At 42.2% G+C, this 18,460-nt stretch overlaps 1 protein-coding gene across 3 annotated transcripts in view; it reads right to left on the reverse strand.

Annotated features, from left to right (window-relative positions):
- col4a5 (collagen, type IV, alpha 5 (Alport syndrome)) overlaps positions 1 to 18,460 on the reverse strand; it is a 210,240-nt gene that overhangs the window by 15,530 nt on the left and 176,250 nt on the right. For all 3 annotated transcript variants that reach the window (XM_052022091.1, XM_052022090.1, XM_052022092.1), the window contains 4 exons: positions 18,189 to 18,239; positions 16,154 to 16,339; positions 3,841 to 3,974; positions 217 to 289 (listed from right to left, as the gene is read on the reverse strand). In XM_052022091.1, the coding sequence (XP_051878051.1) occupies positions 217 to 289; positions 3,841 to 3,974; positions 16,154 to 16,339; positions 18,189 to 18,239 (444 nt within the window). The remainder of the gene's footprint in view (positions 1 to 216; positions 290 to 3,840; positions 3,975 to 16,153; positions 16,340 to 18,188; positions 18,240 to 18,460) is intronic.

The following is an 18,460-nucleotide window of genomic DNA, read 5'->3' on the forward strand; positions in this document are numbered from 1 at the left end:
TTGTGTGTTGGTCCAGAATCCAGCATCTGCAGTCTCTTGTGTCTACATTAATTATGTGGTTAGCAATTTCAGATAAAAATTTCCTTTGCATGGTGCGTAAAGAAGTTGTGCAGAACTTTTAAGCTGTTGCATCTTAAAGAACAGTTGAACTGGATTCCCACAGGAAGAAAACCATACCTACTGATCTCAGAAAAAAACTGGTGCCTTCTTTCTTACCTGGGAATCCTGGAAGACCTGGCAAACCTGGGTCTCCTTTTGGTCCATTGAAACCTGGTGGTCCTAGGTTACCCTGAAATGATGAGAAATAAACATTGTTTTTAAATGGTCAGGTTAAGCCGTTACCAAATGTCTAGACTGCTGAAATCTGGAAGTGCCATTTATTTAACACGATAATTGGTTATTTGCAGATACTAGCTGTGTTCAGAGTCACTCAAGATTTGGGAAAGGGCCTTTAAACTAGCATTTGACCCCGCTAACTAATGGAAGAATATCCAGAAGTTTAGAAACCAAAAAAGTCTCCAAGAATTTACCAAAAAGCAAACAAGTAGAGATGCTAAAATCTGAAATAAAAATAGAAAATACTGTAAAAACTCAGCAAGATCAGGCAGCATTTCTGGAGAGAGAAACAGAGTTAATGTTATTACTTAATGAACTTTCACTGGTTCTGAAGAAAGATGAAAGACTTGAAATATTAATTTGTATCTCCACAGATGCTGCCTGGCCTGTTACGTATTTCTGGCATTTTCTTTTTTGTTTACACACAAATTTATCAATGAGACAAACACCTGTACATATTTGGCAGTCTAAATTTGATATGCTTTGTGCCACTTTACAAATTAAAAAATCAGGTGCAAGAGATGGTATTGGTATTGGTTTTGGTTTATAATTGTCACTTGTGCTGAGGTACAGTGAAAAACTTGTCTTGCATACTGGTCATACAGATCAATTCATTACACAGTGCATTGAGGTAGTACAGGGTAAAAACAATAACCAAATACAGAATAAAGTGTCACAACTACAGAGGAAGTGCAGTGTAGGTAGACAACAAGGTGCAAGGTCATAATAAGGTAGATTGTGAGGTCAAGAGTCCATCTCATCGTATAAGGAAACCATTCAATAGTCTTATCACAGTGGGATAGAAGCTGTCCTTGAGCCTGGTGATATGTGCCCTCAGGCTCCTGTATCTTCATGTCTGATGGAAGAGGGGAGAAGAGCGAATGACCCAGGTGGGTGGGGTCTTTGATTATGTTGGCTGCTTCACCAAGGCAGTGAGAGATATAGATAGAGTCCAGGGAGGGGAGACTGGATGTGCTGGGCTGTGTCCACAACTCTCTGCAGTTTCTTGCAGTCCTGAGCAGACCAGTTGCCATACCAAGCTGTGATACATCCAGATAGGATGCTTTCTATGGTGCATTGATAAAAATTGGTGAGTGCCAAAGGGGACATGCCAAATTTCTTTAGCCTCCTGAGGAAGTAGAGGCGCTGGTGAGCTTTCTTGGCCGTGGCGTCTACATGGTTGGACCAGGACAGGCTATTGGTGATGTTCACTCCCAAGAAATTGAAGCTCTCAACCTTCTCGGCCTCAGCACCATTGATGTAGACAGATGCATGTACACCGAACTCTTTCCGGAAGTTAATGACCAGCTCTTTTGTTTTGTTGACGTCGAGGGAAAGGTTGTTATCATGACACCATGTCACTAAGCTCTCTATCTCCTTCCTGTACTCTGACTCATCGTTATTTGAGATACAGCCCACTATGGTGGTATCATCTGCAAACTTGTAGATGGAGTTCGAGCAGAATCTGGCCACACAGTCTTGAGTATTTAGGGAGTACAGTAGGGGGCTGAGGAGGCAGCCTTGTGGGGCACCAGTGTTGAGGATAATTGTGCTGGAGGTGTTGCTCCCTATCTTCAGTGATTGCGGTCTGTTGGTCAGAAAGTCAAGGATCCAGTTGCAGAGGGAGGTGTTGAGTCCCAGGTCTCATAGTTTGGTGATGAGTTTTCTTGGAATTATAGTATTGAAGGTGGAGTTGTAGTCAATAAACAATAGTCTAACATGGGTGTCTTTACTGTCCAGATGCTCCAGAGGTGAGTGTAGGGCTAGGGAAATGGCGTCCACTGTAGACCTGTTTTGGTGGCAGGCGAATTGCAGTGGGTCGAGGTTTTCCAGGAGGCTGGAGTTGATGTGTGCCATGACCAGCCTTTCAAAGTACTTCATGATGGTGGATGTCAGAGCCACCGGTCAGTGGTTATTAAGGCATGTTACCTTGTTATTCCTTGGGATTTACTAGCTGCTTTTGTTTTTGGTGATACTGCTTGGCACCTCTTCCTTTATTGCAATAAATCATTGCCTTAAAATTAATTCAACAAAAATATTGTATATATCAGTGCAGGACCTGTGGAATAGTTGAGGTCTAAATATTTGTTCTTTGCTAAAAGCAAGTTTGGAAAGAACGTTTAACTATTTCTTCAATGGGAAAGACTGTTAACCATGTTGACACTCATTCACTAATTTCTCCAGACCATTCTAGAAAGAGTAGGAAACAGAATATTGTTTAAGTGGAGTGATACCACAAAATGCTGCAATACAATGGGATCTGGGCATTTTCTTGTGCGAGATGCAGAAAGTGAGTATGCAGGCATATCAGGTAATTACAAATGCAAATATTGACCTTATTGTGAAGGGATTGAATGCAAAAGTAGGGAGATCTTGCCACCGGGTATTGGAATACTGTGGATATTTATGGTCTTATTTAAGGAAGGGTAGACTTGTGTTGAATGCAGCTCTGATAATGTTCATGAGATTGATATCTGAGACAAAGGGGTTGTTTGATGACAGTGATCGAGTAGGTTGGGGCTTTACTGATTGAAGTTTAGAAGAATGAGATGTGACCTTTTTGAAACGATTCTGATGTGATTTGATAAGGTTGACGCTGAAAGCATATTTCCATTCACAAAGGAATCTTGAACGAGCAGCCATGGTTTCGAAATAAGCGGTTGATTGTTTATGACAGAGATGAGGAAGAATTTATTTTCTCAAATCACGTACAGCCTCGTAGATAATGATATCTGGATTATTACCTGACCTATGTGTAAATTGACATTGGGCAAATGAATAGATAACTCAAAGATAAAGACTTACAACCCAAAAGGGCTCATTTCTATGTTATATAATCCAATGGGTTTTGTTTCATGGGGCATTATCACCAAGTCTGGAGAAGGTGGAAGCTCGGACAGTCTACACGTGAACTGTGCCAGGTTCAGTGGTCCAGCAAGGCACGTAACCAGGGATGCAGAGAGGAGTTTGAACTAAGAGTCATTGAATATTTTTAAGAGGGAGATATAGACACTTGAAAGCAAAGGGTTGAAAGGTAGTGAGTGGGAATATGAAGTTGAGATTACAATCACATCAGCTATGATCTTACACAGCAGAGCAGATCTGAGGGGCCAGCAGGTCTACATCCTTCTAATCTGTAGGTTTGTATATTGTATGAATACATTCAGTTTAGATAGACTTTTGGATTACAGGGGAGTTCAGGACTATGTGGATCAGGCAGGAACTGGAATGAAAAGCAAGATCTTATCAACCATAATCTCATTGGTAGAGCAGGTTAAGGGGGCCTATTTCTCACAGATGGTTCTCCAAATTAATTCTCACACTCTTTTCCTGTTTAGCAAGTGAAGCTTATCCCTTTGCTTCAGTTTAATTTTATGTTTAATTCTCTGCTCAACAGCATTATTTGTTTTGTTAATTCTCAGGGACTGGAGGTAAAGGCCAGAGAAAGAGGTACAATCATCAAGGTTTTGAACATACACAAAAGACCATTGAGCCTTCACTTACCTGTATTCCTGGTAAACCAGTTTCTCCTTTTGGTCCGGGATATCCTGGAGCCCCTGGAAGACCAGGGTCCCCCTTTGCCCCTTTGAGGCCCCCGATTCCTATAGGACCTGGAGCACCAACTGGACCTGGTGCACCTATAAGACATTAACATATCATTAGTATTTAATAGGGTTGGAATAAAAGAAATTGAGTTTATCACTGGCCACCATTTTGACAATTAACTTTAAATATAACTACAGCTATTGTATGTCATCCCTAACAATTGAATACAAGAGAAACAAATTTATATATAGACTACATTACATCAAGAATCATGCCTATCACACAGGAACTGTAAACCATTTGTATAGAGTCACAAAGCAATACAGCACCGATAAAGGCCCTTTGGCCCAACAAGTCCATGCTGACCACAGTGCCCACCCAGCTAGTTCCAATTTCCTGCATTCAGCCCATATCCCTCTAAGCCCTGCCCCTCTGTGTACCTATCCAAGTGCTTCTTAAGTGATACTCTTGTATGTGCCTCAACCACTTCCTCTGACAGCTTGTTCCATATACTCTTCCCCCTCTGCGTGAAAAAGTTGCCTCTCAGGTCTCTTTTAAATCTTTCCCCTCTCACCCTGAATCTATGCCCCCTAGTTTTACACTCCCCTACCCTGGGGAAAAGACTGTTACCATCCACCTTATCTATGGCTCTCATAATTTTAAACATTTCTATGAGGTCACCCCTCATTCTCCTACCTTCCAAGGAATAGCCTGGCCAACTTCTCCCTATAACTTAGGCCCTCTAGTTCTGACAATATCCTCATAAATCTTTTCTGCACTCTTTTCAGTTTAACCACATCTTTCCTATAACAGGGTGACCAAAACTGTACACAGTACTCCAGTGGGGCCTCACCAATGAGCTATATTCAATGCCCTGACTGATGAAGGCCAGCGTGCTAAACGCTTTTTTCACCACCCTGTCATACCTGTGACACTGCTTTCAATGAACTATGCACTTGTACTCCTAGGTCCCTCTGTTCCATTACACTCCCTAGTGCCCTACCATTCATAATAAGTCCTATGCTGGGTTGACTTTCCAAAATAAATACCTCACACTTATCCGTATTGAAATCCATTTGCTACTCCTCAGTCTACCTTCCTAACTGATCAAGATCCCCTTGTAATCTACAATAACTTTCTTCATTAACAACTCCTCCTAATTTCATGTCATCCACAAACTTACTGATCGAGCCCTGTGCATTCGCATCCAAATCATTTCTATAAATAATGAATAACAAGGGTCCCAACACTAACCCCTGTGGCACATCACTAGTTACTGGCCTCCATTCCGAGAAACAACCTTCAACCACCACCCTCTGTTTCCTGCCTCCGAGCCAATTTTGAATCCACCTAACTAGCTCTCCCTGGATTCCATGGGACCTGACCTTCTAGACCAGCCTACCATGTGGGACCTTGTCAAAGACCTTGCTAAAGTCCAAATAGACAACACCCAATGCCCTCCCCTCATCTACCTTTTTGGTTACCTCTAAATCTCTAAAAAGGTTCATCAAGCACGACTTTCCACGCACAAAGCCGTGCTGACTCCTCCAAATCAAATGCTTCCTATCCAAATGCTGGTAGATCCTGTCCCTCAGAATTCCCTCCAGTAACTTCCCCACTACTGATGTCAGGCTGTCCGGCCTATAGTTCCCTGGCTTGTCCTTGCTACCCTTCTTAAACAATGGAACAACATTAGCCGCCTTCCGGTCTTTGGAAACTTCTCCAGTGATTAACGATGAAGCAAATATCTCAGTAAGGGCCTCTGCAATTTCTTCTCTAGCCTCCCACAAGGTCTGAGGATGCACTTGGTCAGGCCCTGGGGACTTATTCACCTTACTGCACTATAAGGCTGCAAATACCTCCTCCCTGGTAATATGAATGTCCTCCAAAAACCTCCACTTGTTTCCCTTATCTCTTGAGCAACCATGATTTTCTCCTCAGCAAATACCATGGACAAATATTTGTTAAAAATCCCACCCATCTCCTGCGGCTCGAGACACAGTGGCCCTATTGATTTCTAAGGGGACCTGCTCTCTCCCTAGCCACCTTAGGTTACATCTTTTTTTTCAAATTTCTCCATGGTGCCTGAAAGTGTTTTTGCTGGTTGCAATTGTGCCAGAGCCCTTGACAACCTTGCCTTACAGTCAGTGCATAGAAAGTGTTGAGTCTCATATCTATTCTTACCTGACATGCATTTTTCAAGAGGGATGACTGGAGAGTAACTGAAATTCCTGGTGGTGTTTAATTTCCAGTGTCTAGGGCTGCTGAAGCCAGTGGTGTCTCCACAACAAGTTAAAGAATCAAAGTTCTACACACAGAGGAGTCTATCAAACAGTGCTCTATTCCCATAGTCCTGGAAAATCTTTTAGAACATAGAACAGTACAGCACAATACAGGCCCTTCGGCCCACAATGTTGTGCCGACCTTTAAACCTCGCCTAAGACTATCTAACCCCTTCCTCCCACATATCCCTCTATTTCAAATTCCTCCATATGCTTATCTAGTAATCTCTTGAATTTGACCAATGTACCTGCCTCCACCACCGCCCCAGGCAGCGCATTCCATACCCCAACCACTCTCTGGGTAACCAACCTTCCTCTGATATCTCCCTTGAACTTCCCACCCATTACTTTAAAGCCATGCCCTCTTGTATTGAGGCGAAGTGTCCACTCTATCTATTCCTCTTAATATTTTGTACATCTCTATCATGTCTCCTCTCATCCTCCTTCTCTCCAAAGAGTAAAGCCCTAGCTCCTTTAGTCTCTCCTCATAATGCATACGCTCTAAACCAGGCAGCATCCTGGTAAATCTCCTCTGCACCCTTTTCAACACTTCCACATCCTTCCTATAATGAGGCGACCAGAACTGGACACAGACTCTAAGTGTGGTCTAACCAAAGTTTTATAAAACTGCATCATTACCTCACAGCTCTTAAACTCAATCCTACGATTTATGAAAGCTAACATCCCATAAGCTTTCTTAACTACCCTATCCACTTGTGAGGCAACTTTCAGGAATATGTGGATATGGACCCCCAGATCCCTCTGCTCCTCCACACTACCCAGAATCCCACCATTAACTTTGTACTCTGCCTTGGAGATTGTCCTTCCAAAGTGTACCACCTCACACTTCTCTGGATTGAACTCCATCTGCCACTTCTCAGCCCAGCTCTGCATCCTATCAATGTCCCTCTGCAATCTTCGACAACCCTCTGCACATCCACAACACAACCAACCTTTGTGTCACCTGCAAACTTGCCAACCCACCCTTCTACCCCCTCATCCAAGTCATTAATAAAAGTCACAAAAAACAGAGGTCCCAGAACCGATCCTTGTGGGACATCGCTAGTCACAGCCCCCTCCAATCTGAATGCACTCCCTCCATCACAACCCTCTGCATTCTACAGGCAATCCAATTCTGAATCCCTTTAGATATCCATCTAAGTCTGTTTGAATCTGCTTCTATCATTTTCTTCCTGTAGTGCTGTCTGGAACATAATATCTTTATTCATAAAGTAACCTCCTCATCCGATCCTTTGTTCTTAAGCCCATCACCTGATGTACCACCTCAGATCAAGGAATCAAAACTTGTAGTGTAAACAGGCAATACTTGAGGTCGATTCTCTCTTCAATAGGCCGTGACTGACTCGGTATGTTGCTCACATTCCTGCCTGGTCCTCATGACTTCCTTAGTTTCAAAAAGCTATCAATATTTGTCTTTAATATAATCTGAATAGCCACAGCCCGCTAGGGTTATGAACTCATAGCCCTGAGTAAAGGAACCTCTCCTCGCTGTCCAAAATCATTGGCTCGTTATCTTCCAAACATTTCCCTTGGTTCCAACCAGAGCTTTTCACCTTTTTTTTTGTTTAAACACTGGAAATTTTTTGTGATCCCAAAATGATGCAAGTAGTGAAGCAATTTCCCTCCAAGTGGGGAAAAGTAAGCCAAACTAATATTATGCTTTCAAGTGTCGAGTTGGACTGGGATGCCCACTACTCTTGGCTGACTCTATCAGCCTCCTTCTAGCTGATAGGGATTCACAGATGAAGATGGTTGTCAAGGTAAAGTACTGGAAGAGCTCCAATGTCTACAAAACTGGACCTCATCCATGGTCAGATCTTTGGAGGGAGCTGGGGGTGGGGGTTGAATGGTGAAAATAGATGGTGAGGCAGATGAAGGAAGAAGGCACGTTAACAGAAGTCTTGGAACGAATGAAATAAATCTCATACACTTTGCACCTTGTCACTGACTTAAACATTCAATATTGAAACAAAAGAAGATATTCAATTGAGATATTTACATGTAATCAATGTGATTACGGTTTGAGGCAAAAAGTCATTATCCCTTGGCAAGCTTTTCAATTTAAAATAAAGTTTCTAAGGAATCTACATAAATACTAAACAAAAAATAAATCACAGGAACCGGTTTCCCCAATGGTGCTAACAGGATAACCATGGCTATTACTAATCAGTACGGATAACTTGATACCCTTGTACAGTCCAATCTTTCTTCAAATATCCTTTGACGTGGTTTGAACAGAACTAAAGCAATATATTTTACAAAGTGAAACTTTTTAACAGAAACATCAAAGCACAGGCCTTTTCTCTGAAGGACAAATACAGGTGTTTTATTGAAAGAAGTTAGGATAAGATTTAGTACATGTTCTAATGTGCAAGTGGTGAACATTCTAATGATCGCCCAGAGAGGAAAACCTAGCAGGTTAACCCTCCCAAGGGTAGCATTTGTTTCCTGGTGAGGAAATTAAGAGAAAAAAGCACATTCATCTGATGCTAGCTCTAACTTTCCAAGCCTGCTGGACCAACAGGAATGTCAATGAGACCTTGATAACACCCAGGGATCTGAAATCAATCTCTGATTTCAGCAAGCTCTGGAACACCCCGCTGCAGTTGCTTAATGGCCTTGTGAGACCTGACAAGCTCACAGCAATTCTTGGTATATATCAAAATGATACATTTTTTATTGACAAAATATGAATAGCAAAACTGTCAAACCACCAACTAAATAGAGCCGTCTCTTTAATAAACAATTAATCCAAAGCTTCTGCTTTATAAATCATTGCTGCTTCTTCTGGCAAATTCTGTTTACGCTGCAAAGTTTACACAGTTAATCCCACCAACCCAGCAAAACAACAACAGCATGCCAAGTAATAATTGCATACAGAGTTAAGAATCTAACCTTGAGGACCTGGGAAGGGTCAAAGTTTAGTGAGATCCGGTTTCATCATTAGATTGGTCAGTCACATTGCACAGTACAGAACGAGAATGATGGTTAGAAACTTCACAAGCCTGTTACAGAACTATTTCATAAGCAAAATTCCTCCAGGTTTTAAGCACACAGAGCAACATTATTGCTTCATTTACCAAAAGCAAAAGAGGTTAACCCTTGCATTCCCAGAAAATTAAGGATTGCCATTTCTCTATGAGCAAAGGGAAATTAAGAACTGTTTCAAGCAGGAAAGGTCCAAGTAAAGTTAGTCTATAAAATACTAACAGCTGTTTAGCTTTAGCCTTACAATTTGATTCTTTTTATCAGAGCATGTGACAAAAATAATTTTGAACCATAGCTTTTCACTCAGAATAATCACATAATATTGAAATTAGTAATAAGAAGTAGGTATGCCAAATAACCCTAAAAATGAAATCACATTAACCATGTTTAGTGTATTAACTTCCTTGCACAGGAAGTTAATATACTATTCCTATTGCTACAAGTATTGCCTATGAATACTTCCATCAAATTCTTCTCTCTAATATTTAAACAAATATTTTCAACGTCTTTTAAAATGGTGGAACCACAAACTCGATGAATCAACAGCAAACAATTGGGAATGACGGTGTATATCAGCATCTGTAAATGTCCCACCTCTACCACAGACGCCCCCCATAGATGCTGCTTTATCTACGGAGTTCCTCCAGCAGATAGTTTGTTTCTCCAGGTTCCAGCATCTGCAGTCTCGTCTCCATGAGTATAACTGAAACACTATTGCTATTGCAAAGTTCAGATCAATTTGCGAATCAACCACAATGTGGGGGTTATCACCATGCCTCTTCTTTTCTTCCTTTTCCTAGCCTCTCTCTCTTTTTTCTACCCCCCCCTTTTTTTCCTCCTTACCTTTGACCCATCCCCTGGTGGATCTGCTCTTCCCTCCTCCCCCGCACCTACCTATCACTATCTCTTTCCTGCATCGCCCTATCACCACCTTGTGCCCACCCCGCCTCCCCTCTTTTGTCCACCTATCACCGCTCTGCTTTTCCCTCCTATATATTGGGCTTCCCCTCTTCCTATCTTCAGTCCTGAAGAAGGGTCCTGACCCGAAATGTTACCGCCTCCTTTTCTCCAGGGATGCTGCCTGGCCTGTTGAGTTCCTCCAGCATCATTGTGTTTTTCATCTAGATTCCAGCATCTGCAGTCCTTTATTTCTCAAGCCAGAAGATCAGATTGGTTGCCCATTTTATATCCTGATCCATTATGGCTTCAACTTAAATTGGAAACTTCAAGTCTTTGGCTAGCAACCTTGTTGTTGCTGAATCCATGTGCCAACTACCTACAGAGGGCCTTGTAGCAATTCCCATTGACTTGTTGTCCTCCCTGGTTTTGTTGCCAAAGCTGCTATATCAATCTGCCTGTGGAAAAAACGTCACCGGTTAGAGATAGGGAGAATTTATTGTGTGGCTGGATTGTACTTTTTGGTAAGGATATTTTCTTGATTGTACAGAGTGTGGAAGCTGAACTTCTCGTGAGGAGATCTGTAGTAATCTGAATATATTACATGAAATAGAGCTTCAGAAGGGGTGCCAGGTTACTGCTTTCTCTCTGTGGTCAAAGTTCACAGAACAGGATCAATGATACACACACACAAGAGGTAACACTTTTAATTCCAACTCCTGATGTGTTGAGGCACAAGAGAGACTGCAGACGCTGGAAATCTGGAGCAACGCACACAAAATGCTGGAGGAACTCAGCAGGTCAGGCAGCATCTATGGAGGGAAATGAACAGTCGACGTTTTGGGCTATGTCCCTTCATCAGGACTGGTGTGTCCTGATGTCGACTGTTCACTTCCCTCCATAGATGCTGCCTGACCTGCTGAGTTCCTCCAGCATTTTGTGTGTGTTGCTTCTGATGTACTGACCCTGTAATAGGAGCTGGAGGAAGAGGAGCAGAGTGATAGCCCAGTCAAAATCTGGCAAGAGCAAGAAAATGAGGACTCTGCCAATCTTAGTGGAAGACCATATTACAATGCATTTCTTTTTGTATTACTTCAGTTTGGCACTACAGTCTTTGCACCATTCTGCTGTTTTGTGCTAGTCATTGTATTTATTGATACCATGTATACTGCTTACTGTGAGCTTCACGTAAGCAAGGAATTTCATTGCACCCTAGTGTATATGACAATAAACTAATCTGAATCTGAGTGATCTTTTGTGGACTCCCAGTCAACGGTTGACATTAACACCCTTTTAGGGTAGCCCTGTTGATGGACAAATTTGCATTTGTAAAACTTTAATGTGCAGGAACACACAACCCCATTTTTCTTCAATGCTTTTAACTCTCACCCCAAATTGGTTAAAAGTCAGGCCTGCGACAGGAAGGGAGAAATGTGTCGTCGGCCACCAGGGTTAAACCTGTGCATGCACATAGGGTATTGCATGTACTCAACTGCTGCAAAGTTGATTTCTTTGATGTTATGCCAGTACTGAGTGCAAGTGACAAGGGTGAATTTCTCCTCTCGTGGTCCATAGGAGTTTTAAAGGGAAATCAGGTCCTTGCCCCAAATGAGTTAGTTGGCATACCTACAACTAAGTTAGTTGTCCTCTCTGGGACTCTTTTCTCCACCTACACAGCTCATACCAGTTATTTTTACATTCCTCAGTGGTGTAATCATATTTTGTTAAAAATTAACAGGAAGGTCCAAAACTTCACTCCTTTTAGGAAGAGAATGTACAATAATATATTTTTTGGAGAGGAGTTCAAAACTCAGTAGTGTTTGGAGTGACAAAACTCAGTTCTTTCTGTGGCATGTGTCGAAAAGATCCATTTTTCAGTTGAAGGGAAATGAAAATTCATATCTTACTTTATTGTTCAATAGTCTGTACATTACTGCTGTTATAATGCTAATTCATGCAAGTTAATTATTGCTGAAAGAGCTAACCTGGAGGACCTGAGGAGGGTCAAGATTCAACAAAGGTCATCATTAGATGCGTCAGATATACCATATGACAAACAAGACTGCTGGTTGGAAACTTAATAAGCCAGTTAAAATAACAAAGTACAACTGCAGCAAATTCTCAACATGAGCAGTAAAAGGGGAACTCAGCCATACTCAAATTAACAGTAAGGTTGCTTTGCACAATTTTCCATTTTGTCTTAAAAGTTCTGTTGAGTGAATCGTCCTCATCATTTTATTTGTTTACAGGATGAGGCCACTGCTGGCAAGACCAGCATTTAAACAATATTTCCAATTGCTCTTCAGTTGTGGATAAGATAGTGTCATTGAGGGAAAAGCAGGGTATACCATTATTTACACCTAGAGAAAATGAGGAAGGGGTAATGTGTTTTAAGTCAGGATGCTATCCCACTTGGAGAAAATCTGCAGGCCATGGTGATCTCATACCCTTGTCCTTCTTGATGCATTCTAGATCTTTTGTCACTTGGAAGTGAAACAAGTGGTCGAGCTACCTGTTTGTTTATGACAAGATTTTGGAGTGCACAGATTCAGTCACAAATAATGGGGAGAAAAAGGATTCAAAAAATAAAGTTTTGCCTATCTTGTCCATGGGATTTGGAAGGTAATGAAATGAAAATGTAACTTTTTCAGGATCACTCTGCACGTGCGTGCGCGCGCATGTGCGCGCGCGCACACACACACACACACACACACACACACACACACACACACACACACACACACACACACACACACACACACACACACACACACACACACACACACACACACACACACACACACCCCGCAGAGACTCAATCTCCCTGAAACGTGTGGCAGAAAGTATTCTACTGACAGTGGGAAGTATCACTGACTTTCCAGCTTCCTCCTGCAAATACTGCCCATGTCTTGGGTTGGGATAGGGAGTATGATGGTATATCTTTACAGTGGTCAGCAACCCTCTGGTACATTGTCTATTTTGGCTACTTATCATATACAAGTCTAAAGAGTAAGCACTGACCATGGAGACCCTCTTTGTCAAGCCTGATCCTAGCCCTGGTTTAAGTGTAGAAACCTAGGGCTAAAGACTCTGTGTACAGAAGGAGAAGATATCAGTTTCACCATGGGTGGAAGAGGCTTTCACTGCATGGTCACTGCAGGCAAGCTAGAAACATATCTTTGAAAACAGGTTAAAGGCTGGACAACATAACTCAAGAGCAAACATTTCAGAAGGATTGTTAGAGAGGGTCTTTGGTCCATTAATTAAACATTTTAAAAAACCTAAACTTGAGACTGAGTTCTCCTTTTAAAGTCAGGAATACAAAACAAGCCCAATAGTGATGTTAGTCCACAGAAAACCACCAGCTGTTATAGAGAAGCATTTTACGAAGTGCATTAACTGCTACCACATGCACAGTGATTTACCTTACTGAGAGGTTAATCACTACAATACCCCTTCAGTGCTTTTCAATTCAAGTTTATTTTTCAATGGAAGAAAGTGTGATTCAGAAGCCAGAATACGCCAGCTTGGCAATTTAATTTTTTTTTCTTTCAGTTCTGACCTCCCTCTATCATTCCCTGCGGTCTAGGGTGGTGAATCTCTGGAATTCTCTGCCCAAGGGGGTGGTGGAGGCCAGATCATTAAATATATTTAAGGTGGAGGTGGATAAATATTTGGAAGACTGAGGAATTGAAAATTATGAGGAACTGGTACAGAAGAGAAGTTGAAGCCACCACAGATCAGCCCTGATGACATTGAATGGCAAGGCAGGCTTGAGGGGCCTAGTTGGTGTACTCTGATTTTCTTGTGATGCTCCTTCAAATCAAAGACAGAAGAACACTCCTCTGTCACAGTAATGTGGCAGTTCTATTTCTCAAACCAACCATTTGGACTCATGTCCACTGGGAGCCTGATTTTCCAAATTCTCATTTTTCACCCACTTTAATTCCTAGAATGTGACATCATATAAAAAGAATCCATTCACTGAAAACTACACATTTTCCTGTAATAAAAAACAAAAGTACCAAAAGAGCTAGAAATACTAAGCAAGTCAGGTAGTGTCTATGAAGAGAGAGGGGGTGGAGAGGAGGAAGAGAGGGGAGGAGAGGAGGAGGCAGGGAGGAGGAGGAGGAGGGGGGAGGAAGAGGTGTGGGAGGGGGAGGGAGGGGGGAGACAGAGGGGGGGTAGAGTGGAGGAAGAGGAGCGGTGAAGAGGGGTGGAGGGAGGAAGAGGAGGGAGGGAGGAAGAGAAGGGTGAGGAAGAGGGGGAGGGGAAAGAGGAAGAGAGGAGTGAGGAAGAGGGGGAGGGGAGGGGAGGGAGGAAGAGAAGGGTGAGGAAGAGGGGGGTGGAAGGAGGGGAGGAAGGGGGAGGAAGGGGGGGAAGAAAAGGGGGGAAGGGGGAGAGGAGGGGGGAAAAGGAGAGGGGGAAGAAGAGAGGGGGAAGAGGAGGGGGAAAGAGGAGGGGGGAAGAGAAGTGGGGGAAGAGAAGGGAGGGAGGGGGAAGAGGGGGAGGGGAGGAAGAGGGAGAGGGAAGGAGCTGATGTTTCAGATTGACATGAAACATTAACTCTGCTTCTCCCTCCACAGCTGCTGCCTGACCTGCTTATTCTAGATTTTTGGGTTTTATTTCAATTCCTGGCATCTGCAGAATTTTGCTTTTGGACACTCTCCTGTGAGATAAGCAATCTTCAATAACAACTCAAAGGCTTTCTTCCTCCACCAATAAGAAGCAGGACACAGAAACATGCCAGAGGTCAGGCTGCGTGCATAGGACTGAGGGCTACACAAAGTATGAAACACAATCCCCAACCAATGAGCCTGTTGTTTCTCGGTGGAAATCTTCTGTCCTCAGGAGGCATGTCACCTCATTATTTTATTTAAGCTGAGTCTCATGCAGAGCACTGGGAGCCTGATTTAAATGTTACTTTCGTTCAAGTTTCCTGAGGCTTGGGACAGGTGGGAAAGCTGCTGGTTCCAGAGGGACAGAGCTAGAAGCTGTGGGCTAGGAGCGGTGAGAATGCCCACCCCCATCCTCAGCCCCCCACAGAAGCTATTGTCCACTGATCTCCAGCCTTGCTATGGTCAGCAATCCAACTCCATCCATCTTCATTCTGCAGCTCCTCCCTTTGTGGCCCCTGGGGAACCCTTATGTCCCAAACTGCAACTCCCTGCTCTTGGATATACCATTTGGCAATCGCTCAGTCCGGCTGGCTGCTGGACAGAAACTTATAACAATGTCCCAGAGCTAAATTCAGCAGGAGCTCCTACCTCTGGGCTTGCCAGCTTTTCCCTGCACTCCTCCACATTCCTTCCCATAAAGTGTGCAAAATAGAAGCCTTTGAAACTGTTCACAAGTATAGTTTTGAAGTTGCAATACCAAGGAACCAAGAGGGATCCTTAACATAGTACTTGAATTCTTACGCTTGAACAAGCAAAATAGAAGTCTCTCTGCTACCTCTGTGCATTATATCTATATTCCTTTACAATAAGTAAAGCCACTCCTTTCAATAATATATGGGACTTGCATGAAACACAATTCAAACATCGATACAAAAATAAAACCTTGAACAGGGGTATAATATTAAACATCTTCCTCTTTCAATTAAGAGCAAGGGCTGTTTTCTTATCCTCACTCTCTTCCCCCTCCCTCTTAACTGGTTAATTTTTCCATTAAGTCCTTGAAAAAAATCACAAGAATAACTGTAGCAGAGGCTGCAGCATTCAGATAAATTTTAAATAACTATATACATTATCATCTGCCTAGTGATTGGATAATTCCACCCCCCCCCCCCAAAGGGAAACAATCTGAATATGACCAAGCTAGCGAAAACCTGGCAGAGATATGTGAACGTAACATTCTGCAAGTGTCCTAAAGTCCAATATAAAAATGATGCAACAAGTACCAAGAAAAAAGTGCCCGTGTTTGGAAATGAGAAGGTATGAAAATGGTGGACAACTGTGACTTCAGTGATCTCTGCCTCAAGTTAAGCAGCTACATTGCACGCATGCCAATAGTGCACAAGTGTGTAGAATTCAACAGACTCATCTTCCACTCAGGAAGTAAGGTCCTTCTTCCTGTCTTACCTGGCCGTCCTGGCTGGCCTGGGGTTCCTGGTAGACCTTTTGGGCCTTCTAATGAACGTCCTGGTGGTCCAGGTGGACCTGGTGGCCCTTGTTGACCTGCAAATCCTGGGAAACCAGGGTCGCCTTTAAGACCTGGAGCTCCAGGAGCACCTGGGATACCTGGAATACCGGGATCTCCTTTTGCTCCTATATGGGAATACAATAATTTGTGAGCCATTTGGGATGATTTGAAATGCACTCAAGGTTAATTATCCATAAATCGGTCAATTATAAACAATTCCTCTGCTAACAACCATCATCCTTCACATCTTCAGATAGCAAGTGTAGAAAGTTGATATAATCCATGTATTTAACAATAGAGAATTTTAGATAATAACAGAAAATGCTGGATAAACTCAATAGATCAGGCAGCATCTGAGAAATGATTAATGTTTCCGGCCTGTGAACACTTGTCAGCAGATTTCCAGCATCTGCAGTTTGTTTTGATTTTCAGAGAATTTTAGATATTGTGGGAAAAGTTTAAAGGATCCTTACTCAATTGGTGGGATTTGATGTTCTTAAAACAGAATACTTGCAGAAATATCAATGGAACTGTCCCTAGGGACACCAACATCTCTGGCCTGTCATAGCTTTGGGCAACATTACACTCCGCAATATTCTTGAATGATTCAAAGGTTGGTTGCCACTGGCAATGGAATTGTTCACCATGGTGAATCAACTGATGTTATTGCCTGCAGAATTTTACAGTCAAAATTTCAATCCTCAAAGATCATCAAGAAGATAATTCGTAAGATCTTTTGAAATATATGAGATTCGAAATTTGGCGTATAAAACTAATCTTCAGCAATTAATTGCCGCTGTATGACAGGATTATTTTTCAGTAAACCTACAATGTTACTTTAATTTTAAACTGCATGTGTGTTGCACACGCTCTACCCGTTCATTGTGCTAAGGTCAAACAGCATTTCTTAAAGGGTCCTTGGTGTGGCCATTTGAAAACCTGCCGCATGCTTTTAGTATTATATTTCCATTCAGCTTGAAGGAACAGGAATGCTCCTCCTGGGTTTAGCCGAATACAATGGGCTGCTGTCAAACTGGGCATGATTCCCAACTTAAATGCTCCTCGGTGTGATCGTGCCTAGGACCCATGCACATTGTGTAAAGAGTGGCCATAATCATATCCAACAAGTAGCATTAGGAGCTTTGTTTTCCACCTTTAGGTAACTGGTTTCAGTTACAATAGGTCTGGGCCTCCAAAAGGTTCTGTGCTTCTGGCTTGAAAGTTAGAATCCACCTCCAGATTTACACCCAACACTGTTTGCTCCAGAAAAGGACCAACAGGAATAAGGTGAGAGTTAAAGTGATCCCACAAACTCTACAATATGTGTACTGCAGATGACACAGATAAATCACAAAACCTTTGATCTCTCTGCTTACAGTATTTGAAAGCCTGGATCACAATGCAACCTTTGCATCAGTCTCAGCTATCACATATCTTAAATCTCTTCATTACATTATAGACAAATATTATCCTGTGATAATCATTATTCTGTAAAAAAAAATGCACTTTAACACTTTGTTTGGTCACAGATTGCAACTCACAATCATTCTGCTCTCTGCCTTGTATGGTCCTCTGAATTATGCAATTCTACTGATGACCTTACAGTGGCCTTCAGGTTTAATCAGTGCCATTTCAGCTATCCTTTTAACTGTGATTTCTATTTTACTGAGCCAGTGGTATGCACAATGCATTCGTACGCTGCTTGGGAGAGACTGCTTTGAATTTCAGATTCAGAATAATTTATAGCTTCACTATTAATTTTTCAACACATACATAGATCTGATTACTGTGTAGATTCTGATTTACTGACATCTACCGTTATGAACATTAAATTAATCTTTACTTGGATTAAAGGCAAATCCAAGCCTCACTAAATTGGAAATTAATAAGAATCAACAGCATCCCTGCTGTAACATTAGAAGACATCTGTTTCACTAAATTATGCAATTGATTATTTTCCAATTTCTTATTTACCTGGGATTCCTGGAAGACCAGGGGCACCTGGGCGTACTGGGCCTGGAGGACCTGCAGACAAAAGGGAAATGAAGAGAACCATGAAACTAAAAGGCTGTTTCATTGCCCTTTCAGCTTGTTATAGGTTAGAGTTTTTGTTAGTCATGCTGGCTGTCAGAACATTACTGCATTCAGACAATACTGTGTTAAAAAAAGAGTCTGTTGCTATTTCTTTCAGGAATTCCCATTGTACTATCTGCCCAGAAGGTCTGCATCAAATGCTCAACACTTGG

Source organism: Pristis pectinata, chromosome 8, assembly GCF_009764475.1.
Source record: "Pristis pectinata isolate sPriPec2 chromosome 8, sPriPec2.1.pri, whole genome shotgun sequence".
NCBI lineage: Eukaryota > Metazoa > Chordata > Chondrichthyes > Rhinopristiformes > Pristidae > Pristis > Pristis pectinata.